At 44.6% G+C, this 25,638-nt stretch overlaps 1 protein-coding gene across 2 annotated transcripts in view; it reads left to right on the top strand.

Moving 5' to 3' along the window:
- Nucleotides 1-3,040: 3,040 nt before the first annotated feature.
- Nucleotides 3,041-25,638, top strand: part of ARL5A (ADP ribosylation factor like GTPase 5A) — a 33,691-nt gene continuing 11,093 nt past the window's right edge. Inside the window, exons 1-5 of one of the 2 annotated variants that reach the window (XM_049097118.1) lie at nt 3,041-3,395; nt 12,663-12,723; nt 13,167-13,314; nt 15,027-15,110; nt 20,948-22,092. In XM_049097118.1, the coding sequence (XP_048953075.1) occupies nt 3,350-3,395; nt 12,663-12,723; nt 13,167-13,314; nt 15,027-15,110; nt 20,948-20,959 (351 nt within the window). In that variant the 5' untranslated portion in view covers nt 3,041-3,349 and the 3' untranslated portion in view covers nt 20,960-22,092. Of the gene's footprint in view, nt 3,396-12,662; nt 12,724-13,166; nt 13,315-15,026; nt 15,111-20,947; nt 22,124-25,638 lie in introns of those variants that run through there. The other variant, XM_025468969.3, reaches the window with a different exon arrangement.

Raw genomic sequence — 25,638 nt, 5'->3', positions numbered from 1 at the left:
TTACATTTTGTACAGCTCCCTGGTACTTGTTTTTTCCTTAGAAATTGTTATTGGCCCAGCCTCGTGGGGTTTCTGCACAGGTACAGGTTGATAGGCAGCCAAAGACTCAATGGCCCGACGCAAGCAGGTTTCTGGAGCTTTCCTCTGTATAGCTCCCTCCTTTCAGCCACTCCGCTTCACAGCTACCTTGATCTCTTGGACCACTGATCTACACCTTCAATTCAAGGAGACGTCTAGACTCAATCTGAGTTCCCATCCCCGCTGTCACTGGCTAGGAATTGCCTCCAGGCAGAAAATCCAGGTAATGGTCAGACTTAACCGCATTTGGGTCTCTTATCAGGGATCACAATCCTATGCTGTGTGTTGCCCAATATCTGAAAACAGTTGTTTTCTACATTTTGTCCATCACATCACTATTATCATGGATAAATTAGTCTTTAAAAATTTCTATAAGTCTATTTTCACAAATAGCTTCATACCACTCCATAAACATTTGCAATCACTTCTATAGGAGTTCCAAATTTGTATTTCACCCATGGGTCCCTATGCTTGGACAATATTGTATTAGGCAAATCCTTTTATTCTTTGTCCTTTTTTGAAGAGACACTTAGAAAATAATCTGGGAAACCAAGCCTTAACTCCACAAGTTAATATGGACGTGACAACCACTTAATAAGTGGACAGTTTGAGAGATATGTGGACAGTTTGCAAAATGTCCCAGAGCTGCTAAAAGCACCACGTGCAAGAATGGAAATATTAAAGAGTTGATGTAAATTAGTTATGCAAACAATACTGTTGTTTTTCTAAAGCAGCCATCGAGAGTACTTTATTATGTAAATATAAGCATAACATAAAATATATTAATATAGTAATTTTCTTTCTCTTCATATGTCTCCTCTAACTTTGCCTTTTCAACCATAAGCCCCCCCCCCAAAAAAAATTAAAGGACTTTTTTCTTGCAGTCGTTCAAAAAGAGACATGTTTTAGTCATCAGTGCTGCCCTTTGCTTTATAGGTACAAATTTTCTAGCTCAGTTAAGAAGTGTAGACTCTCAAGGTCTTACTTGTATTTTTTTTAATATATATTGACAGAAGATATTATATGGCCAGTAGATTTGGGGCGAAAACATGTAGTTTATTGTTGATTTTGTTTAATTTCATTTTGCTTTTGAGGATTGAGAGTCAGTACAGCCCAACAGTGCCTTTTATAGCTTCCTCACTTTTTTTTCCCTCTCCTTTTTTTTTTCTTTTTTTTTTTAAATCAAAGTTAAGGAGAATAGAAGGGCATGGAGCTGTCTCTGATTTCTCTGTGAAAGAGAAGTAAACAACCTTAGTTCTTTTTTCCCACCTCTTGCCTTTAACAAGAGTAGAGGCTGGTTAATTGTCAGATTATCAGATGATTATATCATTGGATGACCTAGAAGCAAAGAAAGGCCTTAGAGACAAACCTACTACGTTTCCATATGTTAAAACTGAGGCCTAGAGAGGTTAAGGAACTTGCCCAGCTGAAAAATAACACCTGTCATTAGAACCTGGTATCACCTAACCAGGTGACACCCTTCCATTCTAGTTCTCACCACATGCCCCAGAGCGGGGGGCTGACTAAGCACGATGTGACACTTGCGTAGCACGGGACACAGCTATTCTAGGTGTGCAGACAAGACGACTGGAAAGCAGAGAAAGTATTTGGCCAGCTGTTTAACCAGTTTGCAATAATGGGAATGACAGCTGGAAAGGCTCGTTGGGGCCACATTCCGGAGGAAAGGGAGTATCGAGGGTATCTGGGCTCTCCTAACCTGTGAGTGGCGCTTGGGGCCACGCGACTGCGAGGCGGAGGGAGCTGCAGGCGGCGGAGCCGCAGGGCCACTGGCCTGGGTTCTGGAGGGACCTGGGGCTCCGGTGCAGCGGGGATGCGGGGATGTGGGCGGCGCCGGGGATGCGGGGTCGGGGCTGCAGGGCCGTGGATGCGGGGCCGAGGATGCGGGGTAAGGGATGCGGGGTCGGGGCTGCGGGGTCAGGGATGCGGCACCGGGACTGCGGATGCGGGGTCGGGGCTGCGGGGTCAGGGATGCAGGGCGGAGGATGCAGGGTCAGGGATGCTAGGCCGCGGATTCGGGGTCAAGGATGCGGGGCAGAGGATGCGGGGTCAGGGATGCAGGGCGGAGGATGCAGGGTCAGGGATGCTAGGCCGCGGATTCGGGGTCAAGGATGCGGGGCAGAGGATGCGGGGTCAGGGATGCAGAGCCGGGGATGCGGGGGCCGCGGATGCGGGGTCAGGGATGCAGAGCCGGGGATGCGGGCCAGGGATGCGGGGTCGGGGCTGCAGGGTCAAGGATGCGGGACCGAGGCTGCGGGTGCAGGGTCGGGGCTGCGGGGTCAGGGATGCGGGGCCGGGACTGCGGGGTCAGGGATACGGGGCGGGGGATGCGGGGTCAGGGATGCGGGGCCGCGGATGCGGGGTCAGGAATGCGGAGCTGGGGATGCGGGGTCGGGGCTGCAGGGTCAGGGATGCGGGACCGGGGCTGCGAGTGCGGGGTCGGGGCTGCGGGGTCAGGGCTGCTGGGCCGGGGCTGCGGGGTCAGGGATACGGGGCGGAGGCTGCGGGGCCGAGGCTGCGGGTACATGGTCAGGGATGCGGGACCGGGGCTGCGGGGTCAGGGCTGCAGGACCGGGGCTGTGGGGCCGGGGATGCGCCGCCGAGGATGCAGGGTCAGGGATGCGAGGCCGGAGTTGCAGGTGGGGCCGGGGCTGCGGGGTCGGGGAAGCGCGGCCGGGATGCGCGCCAGGCTCGCCATCCGTATTGACATCCCGGCTCCGTGGAGGAGCCGCAGGGAAAACCATCCAGCGGCGGGAGGGAGCTTTGGGAGCCGAGTCGCAGCGGCAGCCCGCGCCCCCCGGCCGCCCCCCCGCGCCGCCCCAGCGTCCCCCGCGCCCGCCCATGCAAATACGACGGCCCAGGCCCCGCCCCTCCGGCCGCGCGCCTGCGCCCTGGCGCCCCGCCCCGCCGCGCCCCGCCCCGCCCCGCCCGCCCGCCCGCCCGCGTGGCCGCCGCCGCCGCCGCCGCCGCCCGGAGGAGCTGGGGGAGGACGGTGGCCCGCGAGGCTCGTCGCAGACAACGCGGCGGCGATGTCCGCGAGCCCGGCGGGGGCCGCGGCGGCAGCGGCGGGGCCTCGCACGCGGCAGGGCGGCCTGGGCTTCGGCCTCCCCGCGGTTCCCAGGAAGCGACCCGGCGGCCGGCGCGGGGGCAGCAGCGGCGGCAGCGGCGGCGGAGGCCCCGGCGCGAGTCCCGCCTCCCCTGCAGCCTGAGCCGGCGGAGGCCGGGCGGCCCGGGGGGGCTCCGCCGCCCGAGGATGGGAATTCTGCTCACCAGGATCTGGAGGCTGTTCAATCACCAGGGTGAGGGCGCGGGCGCGGGCGCGGGCGCGGGCGGGGGCTCCCCTGCGCCCCGAGGGCGGCGGCCCGGGCCCGGCAGCGCCGTCTCCCCGGGTCGCGGAGGCCCCGACGTGCCGAGGGCCCGGGGAGCGCGTCCTGCACCTGCAGCCGCCCTGCGAGCTGGGCCCGCGCCGGCCGGGTGACCCGCCCACGGGGCGCAGCAGCGGCGGCGAGCGCGAGGCTGCAGCGGCCCCGGCCCCGGCCCCGCTCCGCGACCCTCCCCGCGACCCTCCCCGCGCTCCGTCCGGGTCGGCCCCGCGGAGGCTCGCCTGGGAGAGCGAGCGCGCCTGCCTGCGGGCGACCCCGGCGGGGGCGTCGCGGCCCGTGTAGGGACGTGCGGGCTGCGGCCCCGCGGAGGCCCCCACAGGGCGAGCCCACCTGCTGCGGGGCGTCCCTAACCGGAAGTCGTCGGGGGCCGCTTAGGGAAATTGCCGGCTGCGACCCCTGCGGCCCCTGCGGAGCGAGCGCACCTGCCTGCGGGGCGTCCCTAACCGGGGGCGTCGAGGTCGTTGGGGTCCCACATAGGGACGTGCGGGCTGCGGCCCCGCGGAGGCCCCCACAGGGCGAGCCCACCGGCCGCGGGGCGTCCCTAACCGGAAGTCGGGGGGGGCGCTTAGGGATATGCCAGCTGCGACCCCTGTGGCGCGAGCCCACCTGCCTGCGGGGCGTCCCTAACCGGGGGCGTCGGGGGTCCATGTAGGGTCGTGCGGGCTGCGGCCCCGTGGAGGCCCCCACAGGGCGAGCCCACCTGCTGCGGGGCGTCCCTAACCGGAAGTCGTGGGGGGGCGCTTAGGGACCTGCTGGCTGCGACCCCTGCGGCCCCTGCGGAGCGAGCGCACCTGCCTGCGGGGCGTCCCTAACCGGGGGCGTCGAAGTCGTTGGGGTCCCACATAGGGACGTGCGGGCTGCGGCCCCCACAGGGCGAGCGCACCTGCCTGCGGGGCGTCCCTAACCGGGGGGCGTCGAAGTCATCGGGGGCCGCTTAGAGACCTGCCGGCTGCGACCCCTGTGACCCCTGCGGAGCGAGCCCACCTGCCTGCGGGGCGTCCCTAACCGGGGGCGTCGAGGTCGTTGGGGTCCCACATAGGGACGTGCGGGCTGCGGCCCCCACAGGGCGAGCGCACCTGCCTGCGGGGCGTCCCTAACCGGGGGGCGTCGAAGTCATCGGGGGCCGCTTAGAGACCTGCCGGCTGCGACCCCTGTGACCCCTGCGGAGCGAGCCCACCTGCCTGCGGGGCGTCCCTAACCGGGGGCGTCGAAGTCGTCGGGGGCCGCTTAGGGACCTGCTGGCTGCTGCCCCTGTGACCCCTGCGGAGCGAGCGCACCTGCCTGCGGGGCGTCCCTAACCGGGGGTGGAGGTCGTCGGGGGCCGCTTAGGGACGGCCGGCTTCCCCCCGGGGCCTGTGGCACCTGCGGCCGGAGGTGGGGTTCCGCGGGCACCTGCCTGCTGCTCACGCGGGCTGCTTGCGCTGGGCTCGGCTCCGACGCGGCTGGAAGTGCGGGTCGGGCCCACTAGGACGTGCTGCAGGGCGCCGGTCTACACCTGAGGACAGGGACGCGGCTGGAACAGACCCCGTGGCCCCTGGATGCGGCGTAGTACGTGGTGCTCGCTGGTCGCTGGTTTCTGTCTTAGGGTCAAGTTGGGGGGTTTTCATTTCTGCCGCCGGTAACTTAGTGTGCTTCTGTCTTTGGGGTCAGCTGGTGTTGGCGCCACATCCCAGAAGTTTCCAGTAGAGACTTACAGGAGCGGTGGCATCTGTTAGGGTTGCTGTGTCCCCGCTTCCTCCTTCGTGATCCAGCAGCTCCTGTAAGAAGGTGATGGAGGCGGCCCGGGGGCTCAGCGGGTGAGCTTCTGCCTTTGGCCCAGGTCGTGACCCCGGGGTCCCCGGATCGAGTCCCACATTGGGCTCCCTGCATGGAGCCTGCTTCTCCCTCTGCCTATGTCTTTGCTTCTCTCTGTCTCTCTGTCTCTCTCTCTGTCTCTCATGAATAAAATTATATATTAAAAAAAAAAAAGAAGGTGATGGGAAGGCAGCAAACCCAAACGTGCAATTGCTTGTGTATCTAAAAAAAAAAAAGGTAAAAAACAAAAACAAAGTAGATCACATGACCCAGTGGAAGAGCAATATTTCCTTTTTTTTTTTTCCCTAAGGTATTTTATTTATTTTTTTCTTAAAGCACGGGCACACAGGCCAGGAGGAGAGGGAGAAGCAAGCCCCGCAGAGCAGGGAGCCCATGTGGGACTGGACCCCAGGACCCTGGGATCCTGACCTGAGCTGAAGGCAGATGCTTAACCCGCTGAGCCCCCCCGCCCTCCCCCAGGTGCCGCGGGAACAGCAGTATTTCAAGTGATTTCTCTGATACAGGGGTTTTTCATAAAGTGGAGAAACCCAGTTTTAATCTGCACTGGCTCTGGCTGGCTGTTCCTGTTGGAAGAGGGGAAGCGAGACCCCATCCTGTATTTGGGTCTAGATGTTCCCAATGTAGAAAACACCAGGGATCTTGACTGAGTGGCTGTGGACCTTACAGATCTTGAAAAAGTAATCTCGAGGTCTCAAGAATGGAACCGTACAGTGCGTACAGTGCGGTACAGTTGGTGGTGGTTGATGGTAGATAGGATCTATTCTGGTTTTAACCTCCTTAATTTTTGTATTATTGTAAGTGAAGCTAGTACTTCAACTCTGCTATGAAATTTATAGTGATTGTCGGCTGAGCTCTAGTCCTGTAAGAAGAATGAAGTATCTCTTTCTGTTTCGAGTCAGTGATAAAATTATTTATGTCTGTAACTTAAGAATGAATTAGAGCTTTGCCAACAGCTCCTTGCAAGTAGTAAATAATGAGGATGTTATTACATCGTTACTACTAAAAATTGCTAATAGCGGTGTTCTTATTGCCTGTATTTGTGGTTATTTTTGACTGGGCACTTATTTCAGTGTTGGAAAATTAATAGTAAGAGGAACTAATGCAGCTAAGTTTTAGAAATTTAAATGTCAAAATATCGTGAAGATGTGAATAAACTATTCTGCTAAGTGATGTGATTATCATCAGTAGGGTCACTTTTCAAAATATTCACCCTTATATCTAATGTCAGATACTTGGTGGCCTTTGAGTTCTTTTAAATTGGAAATATATAAATCACCTATATATAAATATATATGTCATATGTGTCAGATATGTCTTGGATGCTTTATTTTACGCTCAGAAGATACAGGACACAATCTTGTGTTCTTTGCACCTAAACTCTTGGAAGGAAGATTGTAGGGGATTGCAGAATTGGCCGTGCTAATGAAACTTAAGCCATACCATATTGCTCTTTTCTGAAACACCTTTAGAATAATTTCAGTTTAAGCGTCGCTTGGCTGGGTGCACAGTGAAAGCTAATTGCATCCTGCCCAAACTTGAAAAACCAGAGGTGATGTTTACGTTCAGTAGAATATAAACTTTGTCTTAGATGCTGTTGTATCCATCATTTAAAGGGGGGAAAAACCATTTCAACAGTTCTTAGCAGTTATTCTTTCCCCAGAAGAAACTGAGGTTCCAGTGGAGCAATTCTCCGAGGCCACACATAAATGCCAAATTAAATCACCGAAGAAATATGTTGCAGACATTGGTCTTATTAAAGAAGAGATTGGGGGGCGCCTGCGTGGCTCAGTCATTGAAGCGTCCGACTCGTGATTTCAGCTCAGGTCTTGATCTCAGGGTTGTGGGCGGGAGTCCTGTGGAGGGCTCTGTACCGCCTCCGCGCTGGGCGTCGAGCCTGCCTCAGCTTCTCTCTCCCTCTGCCCTCCCCCACCCCGGAAAAAATAAGAAAATAGAGAAGCGATTGGCATAATTTTTTTCTTTGATTTTCTTCCCTGTTAATTATTTCTCAGTTACTAAGCTACAAGCCTTTATTACATTAGGACTTTGAAGAGTTGCCACTCGTGTCTTTTAATATAGAAGGGCTTGTGATCAGTGGTTTATTAAATATTTTGGAGCAGCTGTTTGTGCCAGGAATTGTTGTAGGTGGTGGGGATAAAGCAGGGAACAAAACACACAAATCCTCCCTGCCTTTATGGAGTGTTCAGTCTAGTGTGGGGAGACAGAAAATAAGTTAACCCCATCCCTATAGATAAAATAATAGCAATTAACATTAGCTGACTTGTGCAAGGTGAGGTTCTTTTTTTTTTTTTTTTTAAGATTTTATTTATTTATTCATGAGACACAGAGAGAGAGAGAGGCAGAGACCCAGGCCGAGGGAGAAGCAGGCTCCCTGTGGGGAGGCCGACGCGGACTCGATCCTAGGACCCCGGGGTCACGCCCTGAGCCCAAGGCAGAGGGTCAACCACGGAGCCCCCCAGGCGTCCCCCAAGGTTAGGTTCTAAGTGTCATACACAGATTGGTTGATTCAGGCTTCACTTAAATTTATTCGTTAGACAACACTGTGAGGGACAGAGCAACACGGGGTGACTTGTTTAAGGCTCCCCGGTTAAGAGATGGGCCTGGGATTGTGACGCGGCTCATCTGGTGCTGTGGTCAGTTCTTTTAAAACAGAAAAACCGTAGTAGAAGGATTCACGTTAGGGCGGCCGAGGTGGACTAGGAGTGAGCGGTGAGGTCTCCTTGCTGACGGCCGTGTGACAGGTGGCGGTCCCTGGAGAGGACTAGGTCGCGGGGAGTGTCGAGGCCGCCGCCGGGGCCCGGGCGGGGACTGGGACCATAGGCCGGGCCGCCGCCGTCCTTGCGCGTGGGCTGGAGCTGGGTGCTGCCAGCACTTGCCTTCCCGCCACGCCGGCAGCCCCCGGGGGGACAGGCCGGGGGACGCGGCCTCGGGGCTGCGACCGACCCCGGCAGGAGGCCCTCCGCAGGATGCCTCCCAGAGAGGGAGGACTTCAGCCCAGCAGGTGCCCAGGCCAGGCCCGGCGAGGTCCGCGGCCCCCTCGGGCCGGGCCGCTCGCGCAGCCAGTGGACTCTCGGGGACCGCCGATACCGTCAGCCCTCCCCTCGTTACAGCTATTTTTTATTAGCCAATCCCTCGTTACTTTGCCCCTCTTTAACGGTTATTTTCTGTATATTAAACTTGGCAAGTTCCGATGATTGGTCTCTCTTTCCTGACTGCGTCCCTAACCTTGCCGTGTGTAGTCATCCCTTTCATTCAGCAGCCTCTCAGTGGGAAACCAGTTTTCTTTTTCGTTTTTCCTGAAACCTCACTATCACTGTATACGTAGCAAGTTTGTTTTCAGACTTTTTTGTTGATACTTTTAGATTTTGAAAATTGAATTTTTAATACCAAGTGACCTGATCAGACCTTTCTTTATATCTCCCAGATCTGGTTTCTTTCTTTTTTCTTTTTAATATAAATTTATTTTTTATTGGTGTTCAATTTGCCAACATATAGAATAACACCCAGATCTGGTTTATTTCTGCATACCCTATGAAGCATATGCTTTTTCTAGGCTGTGTTCTAAGGATTGGGAGAATGATAGAGAATATGACAAATGGATGTTTTGTTCTATATAAGATAAAATTAGGGTTTCATATAGTATAGATATGAGGTGAGAATGAAGAATCAGGATGACTCTCAACTTATCTGCCTTAGTATTTGTGTTTTTTTACTTTGATGTGATTTACAGAGATAGAAGCCTTCCAGGGTGACAGTGACATCTTCTTATTTAATTTACTGACTGGAGGAGCATATCTTGACTTCTAGAACCTGACAATGACTGGAACTGATAGGCTGCCTGGGCAATTCGAAAGAGAGGGAAGTGCGGAAACAAGGAGCATTTTCATGACAAAACAGTAAAAGTAAATGATAATTCAGAATTCTGTCCAAGCATTATAACAGTGGGTAGTTGTTTGGGGTTATCCGAATAACTGTTAAGAATGCTGTCGCATAGATACCCCTTTATTTATTTAATTTTTAGAAATATCTTATTTATTTATTCCTGAGAGACACAGGGAGAGAGAGGCAGAGACCCAGGCAGAGGGAGAAGCAGGCTCCCTGCAGGGAGCCCGATGCGGGACTCGATCCTGGGACCCCGGGGTCTCGCCCTGAGTCACCCAGGCGTCCCATGGCATAGACTCTGTAAAAGAAATGTCATACCAAACACTAAATCTGTAATGAATCACATGCATCAAAGAATTGGAATAGCTAAAAGTTTTACTACATTTTCCCGTAATAACATTATCTCCTATTCTGCATGTTGTATTTTAGGTTTTGCAGCATATTTGTTTTGGAGTAGCTTAGAACACTCTTTGGCTACAAATTGTTTTTTTCTTTCTTTTTGGTTTTGTATAGAATTCTGTTCCATGTTGGTAATGGGAAGAATAGGCTGAGGTGGTGAAGGAGCCTAAGGATTTCCAAAGGAAGTTAATACAGTATTAGAAAGGCTGATGGCCCTAACGTGAAGATGGATTTATCAAGTCATTGCAGCCTGTGAAATACTCCCTCTGATGGGATTCCATGTTCCCCAAGTAATCTGATTTTGATTCAGCCACCCTCCAGCCTGTGACTTTTTCTTAGGGAGAGACTGCCCTGGTCAGGTGGTCTCGAACATTTGGTCTCATTGTATATGACTCCTTCTGGTGTTCTTGTTTATGTATCAGTGTGTGAATTACCTTCTCTGAGTCCTGCTCGGAGATAGTAGCAGGTTGAGTTTGTGGACCTCGGAGAGGAAGGGCCATACACTAGGCACCTCCGTCAGGGAAATGTCACCCGATGAGGCCTTTCGGTGGTCATGCACCTGAACTTACCTTAGCGTGCCCTCTACATGTTATTAACCCTTTCTTTAAAATAAGTGTCATCTTTGTGTCTGATAATTTTCTCAGTTCCTTTGCCCTAGTCGCCTCTGAAGTGAGAGTGGGCCCTGCATCTTTAAAAATTTTTTAAAGAGCCTATATGAGGGAAGTGTTGTCCTGTGCCTTTATAACCCTAGTGGTTCTAAGCTGCCCGCCCTTTTTTCAAATAGACCAGTGATTGGACTAAATGGATTGTATTGAAACTCTGTTTACTCGATCGTCTATTTTTTTATATGGTAGGAATTCCCCTCCATAGTAAATGGCAACTATTTGGAAAACTCTACCATCTGACTGAAAAGGCTTTTCTTAAAGATATCCTTACTGTGAGGTGTTATGATCCTCAAATTATTGATTTTTTTTAAGATTTATTTATTTATTTATTTATTCATGATAGAGAGAGAGGCAGAGACACAGGCAGAGGGAGAAGCAGCCTCTCTGCAAGGAGCCTGACGCGGGACTCGATCCAGGGACTCCAGGACTGCGCCCTGGGCCAAAGGCAGGCGCTAAACTGCTGAGCCACCCAGGGATCCCCAAATTGTTGATTATTTATATTTATGTTCCTCATTATTTATAGAATGAATATTAATTGGTTAAACATGTATTGAGTACTTCGTGCCAGGAAAAGTTGTAGTTACTGGGATTATAAAGATGAATAGCATGGGATCTGTAGGCTTGAAAGGTGCCTCATTAAGCTTTGAAGGCTAGTGTATGTGTCAATAATTATGATAAGTGCAACATTAGAGGTATTGTAGAAAAGCCCGAGAAAGTGGGGGGGTTTTCTGGGGAAAATTAATTTAAAAGATTAGTAGGAATTCCCTAAATGGAGGACTAGAGAAGATAATTCCAGCTCAGGGAAAACTGAGTAGAGTTAGAAAAATGTTTGCTGGGAAGCTGTGTGGCCTATGTGGGGAGAATGGCTTGATTTCAGTTAGACACCTGGGGACGGTGGAGAGGGCGAAAGCTGAAGCCTGGTCAGTTAGGACCATCTGTGTTTAGTAGGCTGAGGACCTGTGCCTTGTGTTCCTGTCAAAATGGAGAGCTGTCATTTTCTTTTTATTTATTTACTTGTAGAGAGAAGGAGAGCAGGTGCGTGCAGGTGTGGCGGGTGGCAGGAGGAGTCGTAGAGAATCCTGAGCATAGAGCAGGCCCCCCATGAGGCTCAGTTTCACAACCCTGAGATCCTAACCTGAGCTGAAACCAGGAGTCACACCCTTAACCAGCTGACCCACCAGGCATCCCCAGAGAGCCTCCGTTAACCATCGTGGTGGTGGAGGACGATGACTGCGGAGACCATAGAAAGGTGGATTGGAGGCAGTCACCCGGGGAAGGCTTTACCGTGAGAAATAGGGGGACTGCACCAGGACAGTCAGAAGGAGGCAGGTTCGGGATACAGTATTGAGGGGGAAGATGTAGAGCTTGATGACAAATTAGATGTTGGGGTTGAGGGACAGATTGAATAAACTCCAGGGGCATCTGAATTTATGGTAAAGCCATTAAGCAAATTAGGTATGATAGAATTAGAAAAAAAGACTTGAATGTTGGGTTTGGGGTATGTTGAGTGGCGCTGTGTCTGTCTACTAGATAGGTGGGGTTCTGTTGGTTACCAGGGAGTCATAAGACCAGCTGCAATCCATAGGGGGTCGGGAGCCTGGGAGGACTCTATGGGGCATGAGCATCCAAAGGCCATCTTTGGAAACGAGGTTCTTCCCCACCGTGCTAGCTTTGAGTGGCCCTTAGGTTGCATGGAAATAGACGGGTCCTAAGAGTGCCCTGCTGAAATGTGGGGAGAATGCAAGAAGACAGACAGCTCTGCGGAACATAAATGTCTTTGAAGGCAGACCCAAGGAAGAGGAGTCCGTGGGAAAAAAAATCTCAAGAGACGAAGGAGGAAACTGGTGCCATAGAGGCCAAGGAGGGAGTCACTGCCACCACAGTCCTACATCCTGAGATTTGGTTGTTAACGTTGGAACCGCTGTGTTAAACGTGCTCCGTTTTTGATCACCGGTGTTGAGACTTGGCCCTCTTGCTCCCGGACTTCAAGCCTGACCTTTTTTTATTTCTCATTTATCCCACCTCGCATACGTATACCCAGTTGATGCCTAAAATTCACAGTTAGAACTGAAATGGCCTAGTCCGGTATGAAACGTTTACACTTTGAGTCATTTGTCAATTGTGATTACATATGGGATACTTCAGTGAGATAAGACTTCCACAGAGCAGAGAAAATATGGTGCGTCTGGCTCCTGGAGAGATAAGAGTTCTCTGTGTGGAATGAGAGGGTGGGGACGGTGAAACTAATGGCACACTCCGCTCTTGCTGGCATAGTCTTTTGAATTCCAAAAGGGTAACAGGTGCCACGTACGGAACTATAGCATAACTGGAAAGAATGGATAAAATAGGACGTATAAAAATGTGTGTTTTTAATTAATAAATGGCTGGTGTTTCTTTATTTCAGAGCACAAGGTTATCATTGTTGGGCTGGATAATGCAGGGAAAACTACCATCCTTTACCAATTGTAAGTGTTAACTACTTTAAAATGTTTATTTTATTGTTTACAGTTATTTTTTTCTGCCTGGGTGATATTTGGTTAACAAAAGCAATACAAAAATTACATGGAACCCAAATTATTCTGTAAAAAGGCAGGTTGACTCTAAACCAGGAGCCAGATTTAAGCAACTGTTTCAAGAGAACTAGAAATTTATATGACATCGAGCATGTTCAGTTTTTTTTGTAGAAAGTAGAGAAATACTGTTTATATAATTTCTGGGAATGAATCTACAGCATTTCAGATAGTTCACTATCTAGTTCCATCTTTTTAAACCCTTAACACTTATAAGTTAGCAGAAAAAGTCCATTTGGGTATAAAATATAAAAACTCATGCTGGTTTATCCCTTGAATGAAAAATGCTCAGTCTAGCTAATTGCTAATTACAATATATTTGAACTTTTTCCCCCCAGTTCTATGAATGAAGTTGTACATACATCACCTACAATAGGAAGTAATGTAGAAGAAATAGTGATTAATAACACACGTTTCCTAATGTGGGATATTGGTGGCCAAGAATCTCTTCGTTCTTCTTGGAACACTTACTATACTAACACAGAGGTAATGTTTCTTAATATACTAAAAACTTCTATGAACAGAATGCTTGGGAAACAACTTCTAGATGTGAACTCTTATAATCTTTTTGAAATATCCCAGTATGTTAATAAAAGTAGAGTTTAAACATAGTGGAGTCTTTGATTCCTTGTTTTGGGGTCATTGTATATCCACTCTCATTGAACCTCTGTAGGGAGAATTGGAGTGAGGGGGTGATTGATTACTCTGATTATGTATTGATCTCACAACTTAAATAGTTGTTTTTACAGTGAGTTCCACCTCACAGTTTGTCTTACTATTTAATTTTTGTAGGCATAGAGAAAATCCTAGTTAAATGAGAGGGTTTTGGAGGATCGAATCCTGGCCAAAATTCTTACTATGTATGCTCTTTTATGTAGCACAGTTGCACATGAAAGAATCCTTTTCTTTTTGGTCATAAGCAATTTAGACATAACTGATGGGTTTTTTTTTTGCATGTTATTTCCCAAGAGGAAATTTCAGACCCATGACATTTGACAGCTTCATTGTATCGATCTTATTAATTGAAAGGCTGTGACAATTGTTTCAGTAGTGCTGATTATAAGATAATAAAACTTCAAATGTATATAAAGATGAATATTATGTCTTTAATATTATGTCACTATTAAGTGTCTCTAATGAGTTGATCCCCTAAAACTTCAGTAAGCATTTGGTCACGTTACTTGGAAAAGGAAAGGAAAGGTATATATGGTTAATACTTTTGTGTATAATGCTGCAGGTATCAAACTTATGACATCTTAAAAATTGAGTGGCTTTTTTTTTTAATGCCTTGGATTAGAACTGACTTTATAGTAACAAAGTCACATATCAGTAAGTATCAAGTGAGAGAAGTAAAGTAGCAGCTCTTAGCAGCATCTGCCATATGGTTAAGGAAATCTGAAAAATAGAAAAGACCTGAAAATTAACAGTGGTTTATCTGGAAATGAAAAGCTCCTTCTAAAAAACAAATAGTGCAAGTTAATTATAAGCAGAGTTAACTTGGGCATCACCAGTGCCATCATAAAGTGACTACTTCTCCTCTTTTTCCCGTTGTATTTTTTGGTGCTGGTAGGGGCGAGGAGGAGGTGCAGTGTAGCTCGGTCCTGCGTGGCTCCTTTACAAGTCTCCTTGCATCTTCTGATACTAGTCTCATCATCAGTTCAGGAAAGAGTTGTGCTTTTAGGCAGCAGATACCATTTATATAAAGAAGAGAGCATGGTTTTAGATGATGCATTTATTCTTTCAACTGGCTGATTTTTAAAAATTGATTTAAGTGTCACATTACTCCCATATCATGCCCTTGTAGAGTCTCAAATTGATCTTAATAAAACTATCTGTAGAAATATCTAAAATTTAGGATCACAATGTATTTTTTTCATATTGACTTAAGTGCATATAGTTGGATATAGGCCCATTACCATTGAAGATACTAATTTAGAAAACAAACGTGTTATATGTGGTTAGAATGTTAACAATATTCTAATTGAGTGTTAACATCATATTAGCAAATCATATTTGCATTAAAAATGGATCAAACCTTTAGCCTTCACAATGTGTAGTAGGTATCTCTGGTTTTCCAGTAATACCATACCACAAGGTTCTAATCTCTTGATATTTGTGGTCTGTAAATTAAATAAATACTTTATAAATTTTATAAATATCAAATTGTATAATCACTAATTTTTTTGTAATTATTTTAGTTTGTAATAGTTGTTGTGGACAGTACAGACAGAGAAAGGATTTCTGTAACTAGAGAAGAACTCTATAAAATGTTAGCCCATGAGGTAAGTAGGACTCTGATATTATGTGTTGGGGACGGGGTGGTATTTCCTTTTTTTTTGTTTGTTTTGTTTTGTTTAATTTTTATTTATGTAAGTAATCTCTACCACCAGTGTGGGGCTCGAACTCACAACCCCAAGATCAAAAGTTGCATGCTCTACGGACTGAGCCAGCCAGGTGCCCCTGTGTGTGGTATTTCTCACATTTGTTCTACTTTCTCATGGCGATACTACTTCAATTTTTTTAAATTTATTTTTTGAATAAACTTTTAATCTTAAAATTTTTTCTTAGTAAGCTCTGTGCCCAACATGGGGTTTAAATTCAGGACCCCAATATTAAGAGTCACATGTTCTACCAACTGAGCCAGCTAGGCACCCCTACTTCAAATTTTTTAAAAGGTTATTTATTTGCTAGCCTTTCCTGCTCTATATTTGATGCTTCCCAAATTGGAAGTGTGTCTGGAAACAGCAGAAAGATTGTAGAGTCAGTTGTAGAACTTTATTTTTTTTTTTATCCTAGATTAATTTGGTCTAGAAGTTTTCCTGGTTGCAAAGACCCAAATTGGATTTCATTTTGCATTTTATAGATTAATTTTACAGAAGGTTATTATTGTAAATGAGACTTTAAGATACATTTTTTTTAAAGATTTTTTATTTGCGAGACGGAGTATGCACGTACACATGATGGGGGCGGGGTGCAGAGGACAAGAGAGAGGGAGAAGCAGACTCCCCACTGAGCAGGGAGTCTGACTCGGGGCTTGATCCAGGCCCCGGGATCATGACCTGAGCCAGAAGCAGACACTTAACTGACCGAGCCACCCAGGCGCCATTGAAATGAGATTTTAAAGTCTCATGGACATTTAGCAAGTCTTGAGTGTAACTCAGTTATCAGACTATATTTAAATATTGTTGCTCTTATGTTTCTCTGATATTGTCCCTTTGACTAAATAAAACTATATGACTAGCCATATTTTCTTAGTCTTTGAAAAATACTGCTGGTAGCGTAATTTAAAAATTAAACTAGGGCAGCCCCAGTGGCCTAGCGGTTTAGCGCCACCTTCAGCCCAGGGCATGATCCTACAGTCCGGGGATCAAGTCCCACGTCAGGCTCCCTGCATGGAGCCTGCTTCTCCCTCTGCCTGGGTCTCTGCCTCTCTCTCTCTCCCTCTGTGTGTCTCATGAATAAATAAATAAAATCTTTTTTAAAAAATCAAACTAAATATAGTCAGTAATGATAATAATAACTATAAAATCATGAAATACTATAGTAGCAATTGATGTTTTTTGTTATGTCTTTCATTGCAGATGTTAGGTTCTCAACTCGTATTTATAGGTGGAAATAGAAAAATTATATTTAGATATATATGTAATTTTTAATTTTAGTGGAATTTTAACAAAGCTTAAGGAAACTGGGATATCTTTTTGGGGTGCCTGGGTGGTACATTCAGTTTAAGTACTGACTCTTGGTTTCTGCTCAGGTTGTGATCTTGGGGTTGTGAGTTCGAGGCCTGCATTGCGCTCCACGCTCATTGCAGAGTGCTTAAGCTTCTCTTTCCCACTTCCTTCCCTCAAATAAATAAATAAATCTTTTTAAAAAGCTGGGATATCTTTGTAATGGAGTTTCATATTAATTTTTTTTAATGGAGAGGGAGAGAGACATTGTGTGCGTGAACTGGGGGGAGGAGAACAGGGAGAGGGAGAGAGAGAATCCCAAGCAGGCTCCACTGTCAGTGTGGAGCCTGACACAGGCTCAATCTCATGACCCTGAAATCATGACTTTACCTAAAATCAAAAGTCGGTTGCTTAACCAACTGAGCCACCCAGGTGCCCCTGTATTAATACTGTATTAATATTAAATTAATATTTAATTTAATTTAAATACTTAAATTTGATTATTTGCTTTTGAGATTTGAAGAATTTTGGAATGTTTCAGGCAACCAGTCAAGGCTTAAGGACACCTAAAAAAGTGGTTGTGTAAATGAAGGTCCTGTTTTTCTTTTTTTTTTTTTTTTAAGATTTTATTTTTTTTGAGAGAGAATACATACAAATGGGGGAAGGGCAGCGGGAGAGGGAGAAGCCAACTTCCTGATGAGCAGGAAGCCTGACACTGAGCAGGTAGCCCGACGCAGGGCTCCATCCCAGGACCCTGAGATCACGACCTGAGCTGAGGGCAGACACTTAACCATGGAGACACCGAGGCGCCCTGAAATTCCTGTCTTCTGTGTAGTGATCACGCTTACCATGATGCACCTTCCCATTTTGGATTGATTCTGGCAACTGTTTTAAGCCCCTTGGATTTTTTTTTTTTAAATATATGTTGTTAATCATGCATTTAAAAGTTCGATTCTAGTTTGAGAAATAAATAATAAGCTATAAAACCGGTAGAAAACTAAGGATTTTCTTTTATTTTTTGATTTTTCCCTTTGTATTTTACATCAAGGGGTTATTGTTTATACCAAAAGGTTTTAGTTGTCTTTATGAAGACTTAGGGAAAAAAAATTAAGACAAATGTATTTGTCTTTTGGCTGTGTTTTTTTACTATCTTAACGGGTAGCCTCCTTCTTTAATTCTTACTCTAATTGGCCAATATATAGCAGGATCCAAGAGCCCAGTAGTAGGACTCAGTCATTGAATTTTACTAGCTGGGGGGCATTAACTTGAGCTGATTACCTAACTTCATCAGTTATGGGTGTTACCCATTTTTTATGGATTTGTGTACTAAGGCCCAGAAAATTACATGACTTGACCAAATTTTTAAGAGCCAGGATTTGAATTTAGGCATTCTTATTATTCAGGCCCTTTGGTAAGGAAAAAAAAGAAGAAGGACAGAAATAAGGCCTAGTTGGAAAGTGAGAGACTGAGTAGGGGAGATTGCCAGGGAGAAAAAAGAATTAACAGTCGGGAGCTAGATTAAGCCATTTAATAGAAGCAGGAAGAGCCAAATAGGCAGAGTTTTAAGAGGGGCAGAGGCATGTGTGAGTGAAAAACAAATTCTGACATGGATTTAGTCAGGTGTTTGATATATACCGTAGTAATCAACAGAACTTGATTATCATCACTAGTAATATGCTTTAGATGTATTTCTAGATACCAAACTATAAAACTATTTTTTTTTAAAGATTTTATTTATTCATGAGTGACACAGAGGGAGAGAGGCAGAGACACAGGCAGAGGGAGAAGCAGGCTTCCTGCAGGGAACCCGACGTGGGACTCAATCCCCGGTCTCCAGGATCACGCCCTGGGCCGAAGGTGGCGCTAAACCGCTGAGCCACCCGGGCTGCCCTATAAAATGATTTTAAATATTTCTGAAAGCTACATTTTTTTAAGGTTTTATTTATTTCTTTGAGAGAAAGAGAGAGCACAAGCCGGGGAGTGGGAGAGGGAGAAGCAGGCTCCCCACTGAGCGGGAGCCCTGTATGGGGCTCGATCCCAGGACCCTGGATCATGACATGGGCTGCAGGCAGACGCTCAACTGACTGAGCCACCCAGGCGCCTCCTGAGAGCTTCATCTTAAATGAAGTGCAAAACTTTGAATCTCATGAATTTTAAAATAGTTCCACACACAAAGGGATAGATGAAGTTTTATTCAGAGTGACTCAACTTCTAGGAATTATCTTCGCAAATGAGGCTTTGAGAAACAAACTGACAACTACATATGGCATATGGAAGATGCTAAGTAAATACGTCTTGCATGTGCTGCTTGCTGTTCATTTTCTTGACTAAATGAGAAAATATTTTTAGACCTTTAACAACACTTTATAATAGGTAGCAGAAAGTTTTTAAAGTTTAAAACGGCTGATGTATAAAAATCACCACTGCTCACCTTGTACTTTGCTTTGCCCTCATGTTGCGTCACCTTGATGAGCAGCCTCAATCCAGTATATGTTTTTCTCTTGTTAACATGATGCATAATCTGTCCTCAAGTTATTTAATAAAAATTAAAGGAAGATTTTCTTTCTTCTCTTCCTATATACTCAAGAATAGGGAAAATAGCTATTTGTTTCTTTAAAACAAGAACCCAAAATTCAAAAATTTGAGGTAGTGAAATCTAGAAAAGTTAGATTCAATATGGGTTTTTTTTTTTTTTAATTTTTATTTATTTATGATAGTCACAGAGAGAGAGAGAGGCAGAGACACAGGCAGAGGGAGAAGCAGGCTCCATGCACCGGGAGCCCGACGTGGGATTCGATCCCGGGTCTCCAGGATCGCGCCCTGGGCCAAAGGCAGGCGCCAAACCGCTGCGCCACCCAGGGATCCCTCAATATGGGTTTTATTTTGATAATAAATAGCTTTATTTTTTATGATTTCCAATTTTGAGTCTAGGTGCTTCCCCAGATTTCATCACCCGGAGTAGTGGAGTATAGACTATGTACAAGTAAAACTATCTGTTCTAACTTGTACCACGTATTTCTAATGTTGGAAATGTGCTCTTTGAACATGCCAGCATTAGCAATCCTGACCTATAAGATTTCAACATACCCTAGCAAGAGATATTGAAACCTGGAAGATAGGCAGATAGGAATTCCATTCCATGGAAAGTCCATCTACTCAGTGATTCAGCCACATATCAACTATTGATAAGTGTTCTGTTTTCCATTTAGGCTAGGAGAAAAAATACTTGATCCTTGATAGTGAACACATAGTAGATGTACTGGTTATAGTTCATCTCTTCAGCTTTTTTGCCTTTTATATGGTCAGGTGAACTGAACATAGGTAAAGTAAATTGAATGTAAAATCTTAGAACTTAATGGTCTAGATATCCCTTTCTTACCATGCTTTTCAGCTAACTTGGTCATTAACCATGGCAGCGTAGTTGCCACCCTGCAGAGGGCGCTGTAACTAAAAGCCTATCTTGATTGTTCTATAAAACCTTTTTTATAACTCTTTTTAACCAAATAAGAATTTTTTTTAAAGATTTTATCTATTTATTCATGAGAGACATAGAGAGAGGCAGAGACACAGGCAGAGGGAGAAGCAGGCTCCATGCGGGGAGCCTGATTCGGGACTCGATTCCGGGACCCTGGGGTCACGCCCTGAGCCAACGGCGTCCTAAAATAAGAAATTTATTACTTACATTTTTTTATTGACATCAGAAAAAAAATCAAATTAATGAAACAGTATTCTCACAAGAGTAAAATAATGTGAAGCAATGTCATTTTGTATATACTGAAGACTTTCTTGTTTCAAACAGATATACACATGATTGAAATAAAAATATCCTATAAAAATCCCTAAGAAGAATAATGTCATTCAACACAGCTGAAAAAAACTTGAAAACACAGCATTAAAACCTTAGTTTTCTCAGTATCTCTTTATACGTGTATGTATATATATATATGTGGTATTTTATGAAAGGTAAATCTACCAGTTGAGTACAATCTGTTATGGATTCTTATCCCAGAATCCATGAATGGGCTTTAGGGTATCTCTTAACACCCTAACATCATATATAAACGTAAATACATTTTTGTGAGGAAAAGGTCCATAACTTTCAATAGATCTTATCAAGGAAGTCCCTGGCTTTAAAAATGGGAAAGGGGGGACACCTGGGTGGCTCAGTGGTTGAGCACCTGCCTGTGGCCTAGGGTGTGACCCCGGGGTCCCGGGATCGAGTCCCACGTCGGGCTCCCTGCATGGAGCCTGCTTCTCCCTCTGCCTGTGTCTCTGTCTCTCTGTGTCTCTCATGAATAAATACATAAAATTTTTAAAAAATGTTTTAATGGGAAAGGGAAGGGTAGGATAGAGCAAAAGGAGATGAATAACCATTGACCTGCTTTTTGAGTAAAACATTAAGCCAGTCACTTCGGGGTGTGCACCAAGATCAAGCTGCTCCTCGTCTTCAGGGCAGCGGATGAACTGACGTTACCCGAAGCCAGGTATGGAGCTGGCGTGTTTGTCGCGGCCACAGGACACCCCAGGAGGTAGGCGGCAGTCTCCGCGGTTTACGACCAGGAGCAGCAGCGGTGGCAGGAGGATCTCCGCTCAAACCCGGTGGCGCTGCGCTGCGGAGTTGCTGTGTGACCTTGTAGGAGTCACTGCTGCGTCTCAGTTTCCTCTGCTCTAAAATACGAATAGCAAGGCCTACCTTACAGGAGTCTCACGAGGATTAAAAAGATCTTGTTTGGAAAATGATTAACGTAACGGGTGTCTTGCTCAGATTAGATGATAAATGTTAGTTATGAGGAACGGATCCGGAAAGATTAAGGAATTTGCCTGAGGCAAAGCCAGGAAATGGTAGAACTTACTGTCTAATTGGGAAATATGACAGGCCTACTGCCAATCCAAAATGACCCTATCAAATATTCAAATCTAAGAAATCTTCACGGACAAGGACAGACAGGTTTAGTACAGCACCGCCCAACTGAGAGTTAAGCTCTGGAGCCTTCAGGCATACGTTGTATATAATGAATTTGTTTCTTACGTACCTGGAAAGTACTAGCTCTAGGTATGCGTACCTGAAGAATTAAAAAAAAAACAAACAAAAACTAATTGGAGTAGAATGTTGAAAAGCTCTTGAGTGCCATGCTAAAGAGTAGCTCTTAGTCATGGAAACCTAGTTTTGGGTTCAGGGGAGAGGTAAATATGTATCTGAAGACATGACTTCTTGTTAAATACAACGCTTAGGATCATGAAAAATGTAATTTAGGGACATAAGGAATATGTAAATCCATATAACTATAGCAGTGTTTTATTTAAAATGTATTTAGTTTTAAGTTTACTGTCCATCAGCGTAAAAGCTGTGAGATGCTTTTATGTCAAGGAGTCGAGGAATTCTAGATCGAAAGATCAAAAGTATTCAGTTAATTAGGTTGGAAAATCAATGAAAAAAAAATGCACTGGCCTTTACAGTTTTGTTTGCTTCTCTAGGACCTACGGAAAGCTGGATTGCTGATTTTTGCTAATAAACAAGATGTTAAAGAATGCATGACAGTAGCAGAAATCTCCCAGTTTTTGAAACTAACTTCTATTAAAGATCACCAGTGGCATATCCAGGCGTGCTGTGCTCTTACTGGCGAGGGGTAAGAGGTCTTCCTTTTGGAAAACATGTGTTTAGTTTAGAAACATGTATTTCTTCTTAAAATCAATAGATATTTAATCTACCACGTATAAAACAATGTAAGGGAGAGATGTAAGACATCATATCTTATCTGTAGAGAGTTTTTAGCATAGGTCTATAAAGAACAAAAAATGAATCATACGTGTAATATGTGTAAACACACTGAACTAATGCATGTGAACAAATAGATGATAGAATTACTGCAGAAATTCAGAGAAATGTCAAGAGCTGGACAAGTCAGGAAACACTTCTTTCACTGGTGGAGGGCTCTCCACACACTGTATCATCTATTTATGATAACAATCCCGTGGACCGATTGTTTTTCATTTACATTTTCTTCATAAAGAAGCTGAACTGGAAAAGGATTCAAGCATGAGACTAATTTGGGATACTCCCTTTGCCACCAGCATCGTCAAGAGGGAGTTGCTGCACTGTCAGAAGCGGGGGTCGAGGGGAGCTTGGAATGGGAGAGGGCAGCACGAAGGTTCCTCATTTGGGAAAGAAAGGCAGGTGTCTTCCGTAGACCTTTGCCCTGGTCCAGTGCCCAGAGACAAAAGGATTTTAAGAAAGAGGTGGTTGTCAGCATTGTCAAATAGGACAAGGGTCAGGAGGCGGGAGAGAGCGCTATTAGGAGAGATGGAAGAAAGGAGGTTCGAAACAGGACAAAAAGCTAAAAGATATGAGCAAGTTAACGTTTTGTTGTAGTTGTTTTTCCAAAATATGGTGGATCTGTGTGTTGAAAGGCAGTGAAAAATAATTAAATGGTAGATGAAGATTCTAATTAGAGGTCTTAGATTTGAGATACAGGAAAGGGCAGAAGCTCGGGGCAGAGCAAGGTAGCTTCAGTGGCTCATTCGTTCATCTTCACTATGGTCTCGAGAGGGAGAGAGTTTCTCTCACCAGCTCCCTCATCTGTTTCCCTTGCCTAACACCAGAGGAACCTCAACTCCAAATTGAAGGCCTCTACTTAGAATCCCTCATGTATGTATTTAAAAGCAGAGAAAAAAAGAATTAAATCAGAGATGAAGCTGAACTTGCCCCTCCCTCCCAAGCTGAATCTTAGTGAAATAGAAGGCCCTGTTGCCTGATTACAGACATGAGAGCATAATTAGAACCTCATAAAAGCATGTATGTTCATTTAAAAAAAAAAAAAAGTCGCAGATAATACTGATTGTCCACATGCTCATTTAGGTAAAAATGTCTCAACCATTTCATATTTTTTTGTCAAATAGTTGAATACATGTTGATACAGGTATATCTTTATGTGATAACATATAAAGCAAAAACATTGATTTTTATACTGAATTTAACAGCAAAGAAAATCATGTAGGATTGGTAAAAGATTTGACTTACGTACTTTGATTAATTGTGTGAAAAATATCATTACTTAGGGTAGATATGAACCCTGGCAGTTTCATTTTTAAAAGAGGAAATAAAAGAGTAACATGCTTATCAACGATATGAGTTACATTTAGTGTCCTCATTGAACTGAGTTAACAATCCAAATATCTATAATTAAGTTATTGTCAATTTATGAAACATTTCAGAGATTAAATGTAAGCTTTAGATTATGATGCCTTGTATATAAATCTTAAAATCTTATAAAATAATAAAAATAATAATACATACGTAATGTAGAATGTCTTATAACTTTGGAAATATTATCATACAATTACAGAAATCAATAAATCCCTAAAAGGGTAGTGGTTACTTTTTTGGTATAAGGTCATCCTAGCCCTCAGCAAGGTGATGAAATGTGTGTGTTTATTAAATTGTGTTCTATATTTTTCTATGTCAGAAATATGTCATATTTATTTTTAACCAGAATTATTAATATGTGTGTATAAATTCAGAAATGTGTTTAAATTTGCAATAATTCTTTTACCTGTGTTTAAGAAAAAAAAGAACAAGAAATAAAGATCTCCAAATACCCAGAAAAAAATAAAATAAAATAAAAGAGGAAATAAATAGATGGTGATGGGGTAACTTTTCAATTTTGGTTTGTGTGGGCTTCTCTTTGCGATAGTTATCAAGTGGAGATGTTTGGTTTTGGAGAAAATGTTTCTCTTCTGCAGTCTAGCCACCTTGGACTAAGCTGTGGGTTTTAGGGTTAGTTGGCATTTTGACTCCCACCCCTGCCATTTGCCAACATCTTTTAAGCCTGGGTTCCGAACCTCTTGTAGTGTGGAAAGGGTTCTGGTCTCAGCATCGTGAGGATTAAGATAATGGATATTAAGTACTCAGCACAGTTTCTGGTTTGCTATTAGGTAACTACTGTCATTTAACACTTTGGAGTTAATTTATTTGCCTATTATTTTATTATTTTGCACCATCTATCAGTAATTTATACATAAGGAATCTAGTAATAGTAGGGCAAGTAAGAGCCAACAGCAAAATAACCATTTATTGGGGATCCCTGGGTGGCGCAGCGGTTTAGTGCCTGCCTTTGGCCCAGGGCGCAATCCTGGAGACCCGGGATCGAATCCCACGTCGGGCTCCCGGTGCATGGAGCCTGCTTCTCCCTCTGCCTGTGTCTCTGCCTCTCTCTCTCTCTCTCTCTCTCTCTGTGTGACTATCATAAATAAATAAAAATTTTAAAAAATAACCATTTATTCACCTCATTTTCTTCTTCTCCTTCTCCTTCTCCTTCTTCTTCTACATTATTAGATTCATACTTCCACAAAAATCGGAGTCTGCTGTTTTTAATTAAATATGGTAGCATAGTTTCTCATATCTTTTAAAGCTCCTTATATAGAATAGTTAATATTTTATATAACAGTCTTTCATTTTGTTATAATATGTACAACCATTTTCCTCCTGCTAAACATTTAGTTTCTATTATCATAGTGAACATCTCTTTCTATGTTTTGCGCTGTTCTCAATTAACTGGTATTAGTGATAAGAGATTTTATTCCCTTCAAATTTTTAAAATATATAGATGTAATATATATATTATATATATACTTTGTTTTACCAGCTCAACTATATATTAATTTCCCTGCCATTTTTATTTCATTTATATCATGAGCATTTTATCATACTGTAAAATCTTTGAAAGGAAGTTTTTAATATTTGATGTTGTGAATGTTCTATAATTTAAATTTTTTTCTGTTTCAAGGGATTTAAATTTTACTTTTACCTATTAAAAATGCTGTGATGAATAGTCTAATACATCAACCAGACCTTGTCTCTTATTTTTTTTTTTTTAGAATATATTTCTTGAAGTAGAAAAAAGGTATTGGTATTTTAAATATTTCTGATACATATTGCTAAATATTTCTGTTGATATTCATTATATAATTATTGAGCTCCTTCTGTGTGTCAGGCAGTGGTCTAGAAACTGGAGACATAACAGAACCAGAAAAGCATGAATGTACTACTATGTATGAGAGTATTGCTTTACCAGCATAACACCAACATTAAATATTATTGATTTTTAAATCTTTGTTGTTTAAGTAAATGAAAAATGGTATCTTT

Source organism: Canis lupus, chromosome 19 (genome assembly GCF_003254725.2).
Source record: "Canis lupus dingo isolate Sandy chromosome 19, ASM325472v2, whole genome shotgun sequence".
NCBI lineage: Eukaryota > Metazoa > Chordata > Mammalia > Carnivora > Canidae > Canis > Canis lupus.
This window is presented reverse-complemented; position numbering and strand designations above follow the sequence as displayed.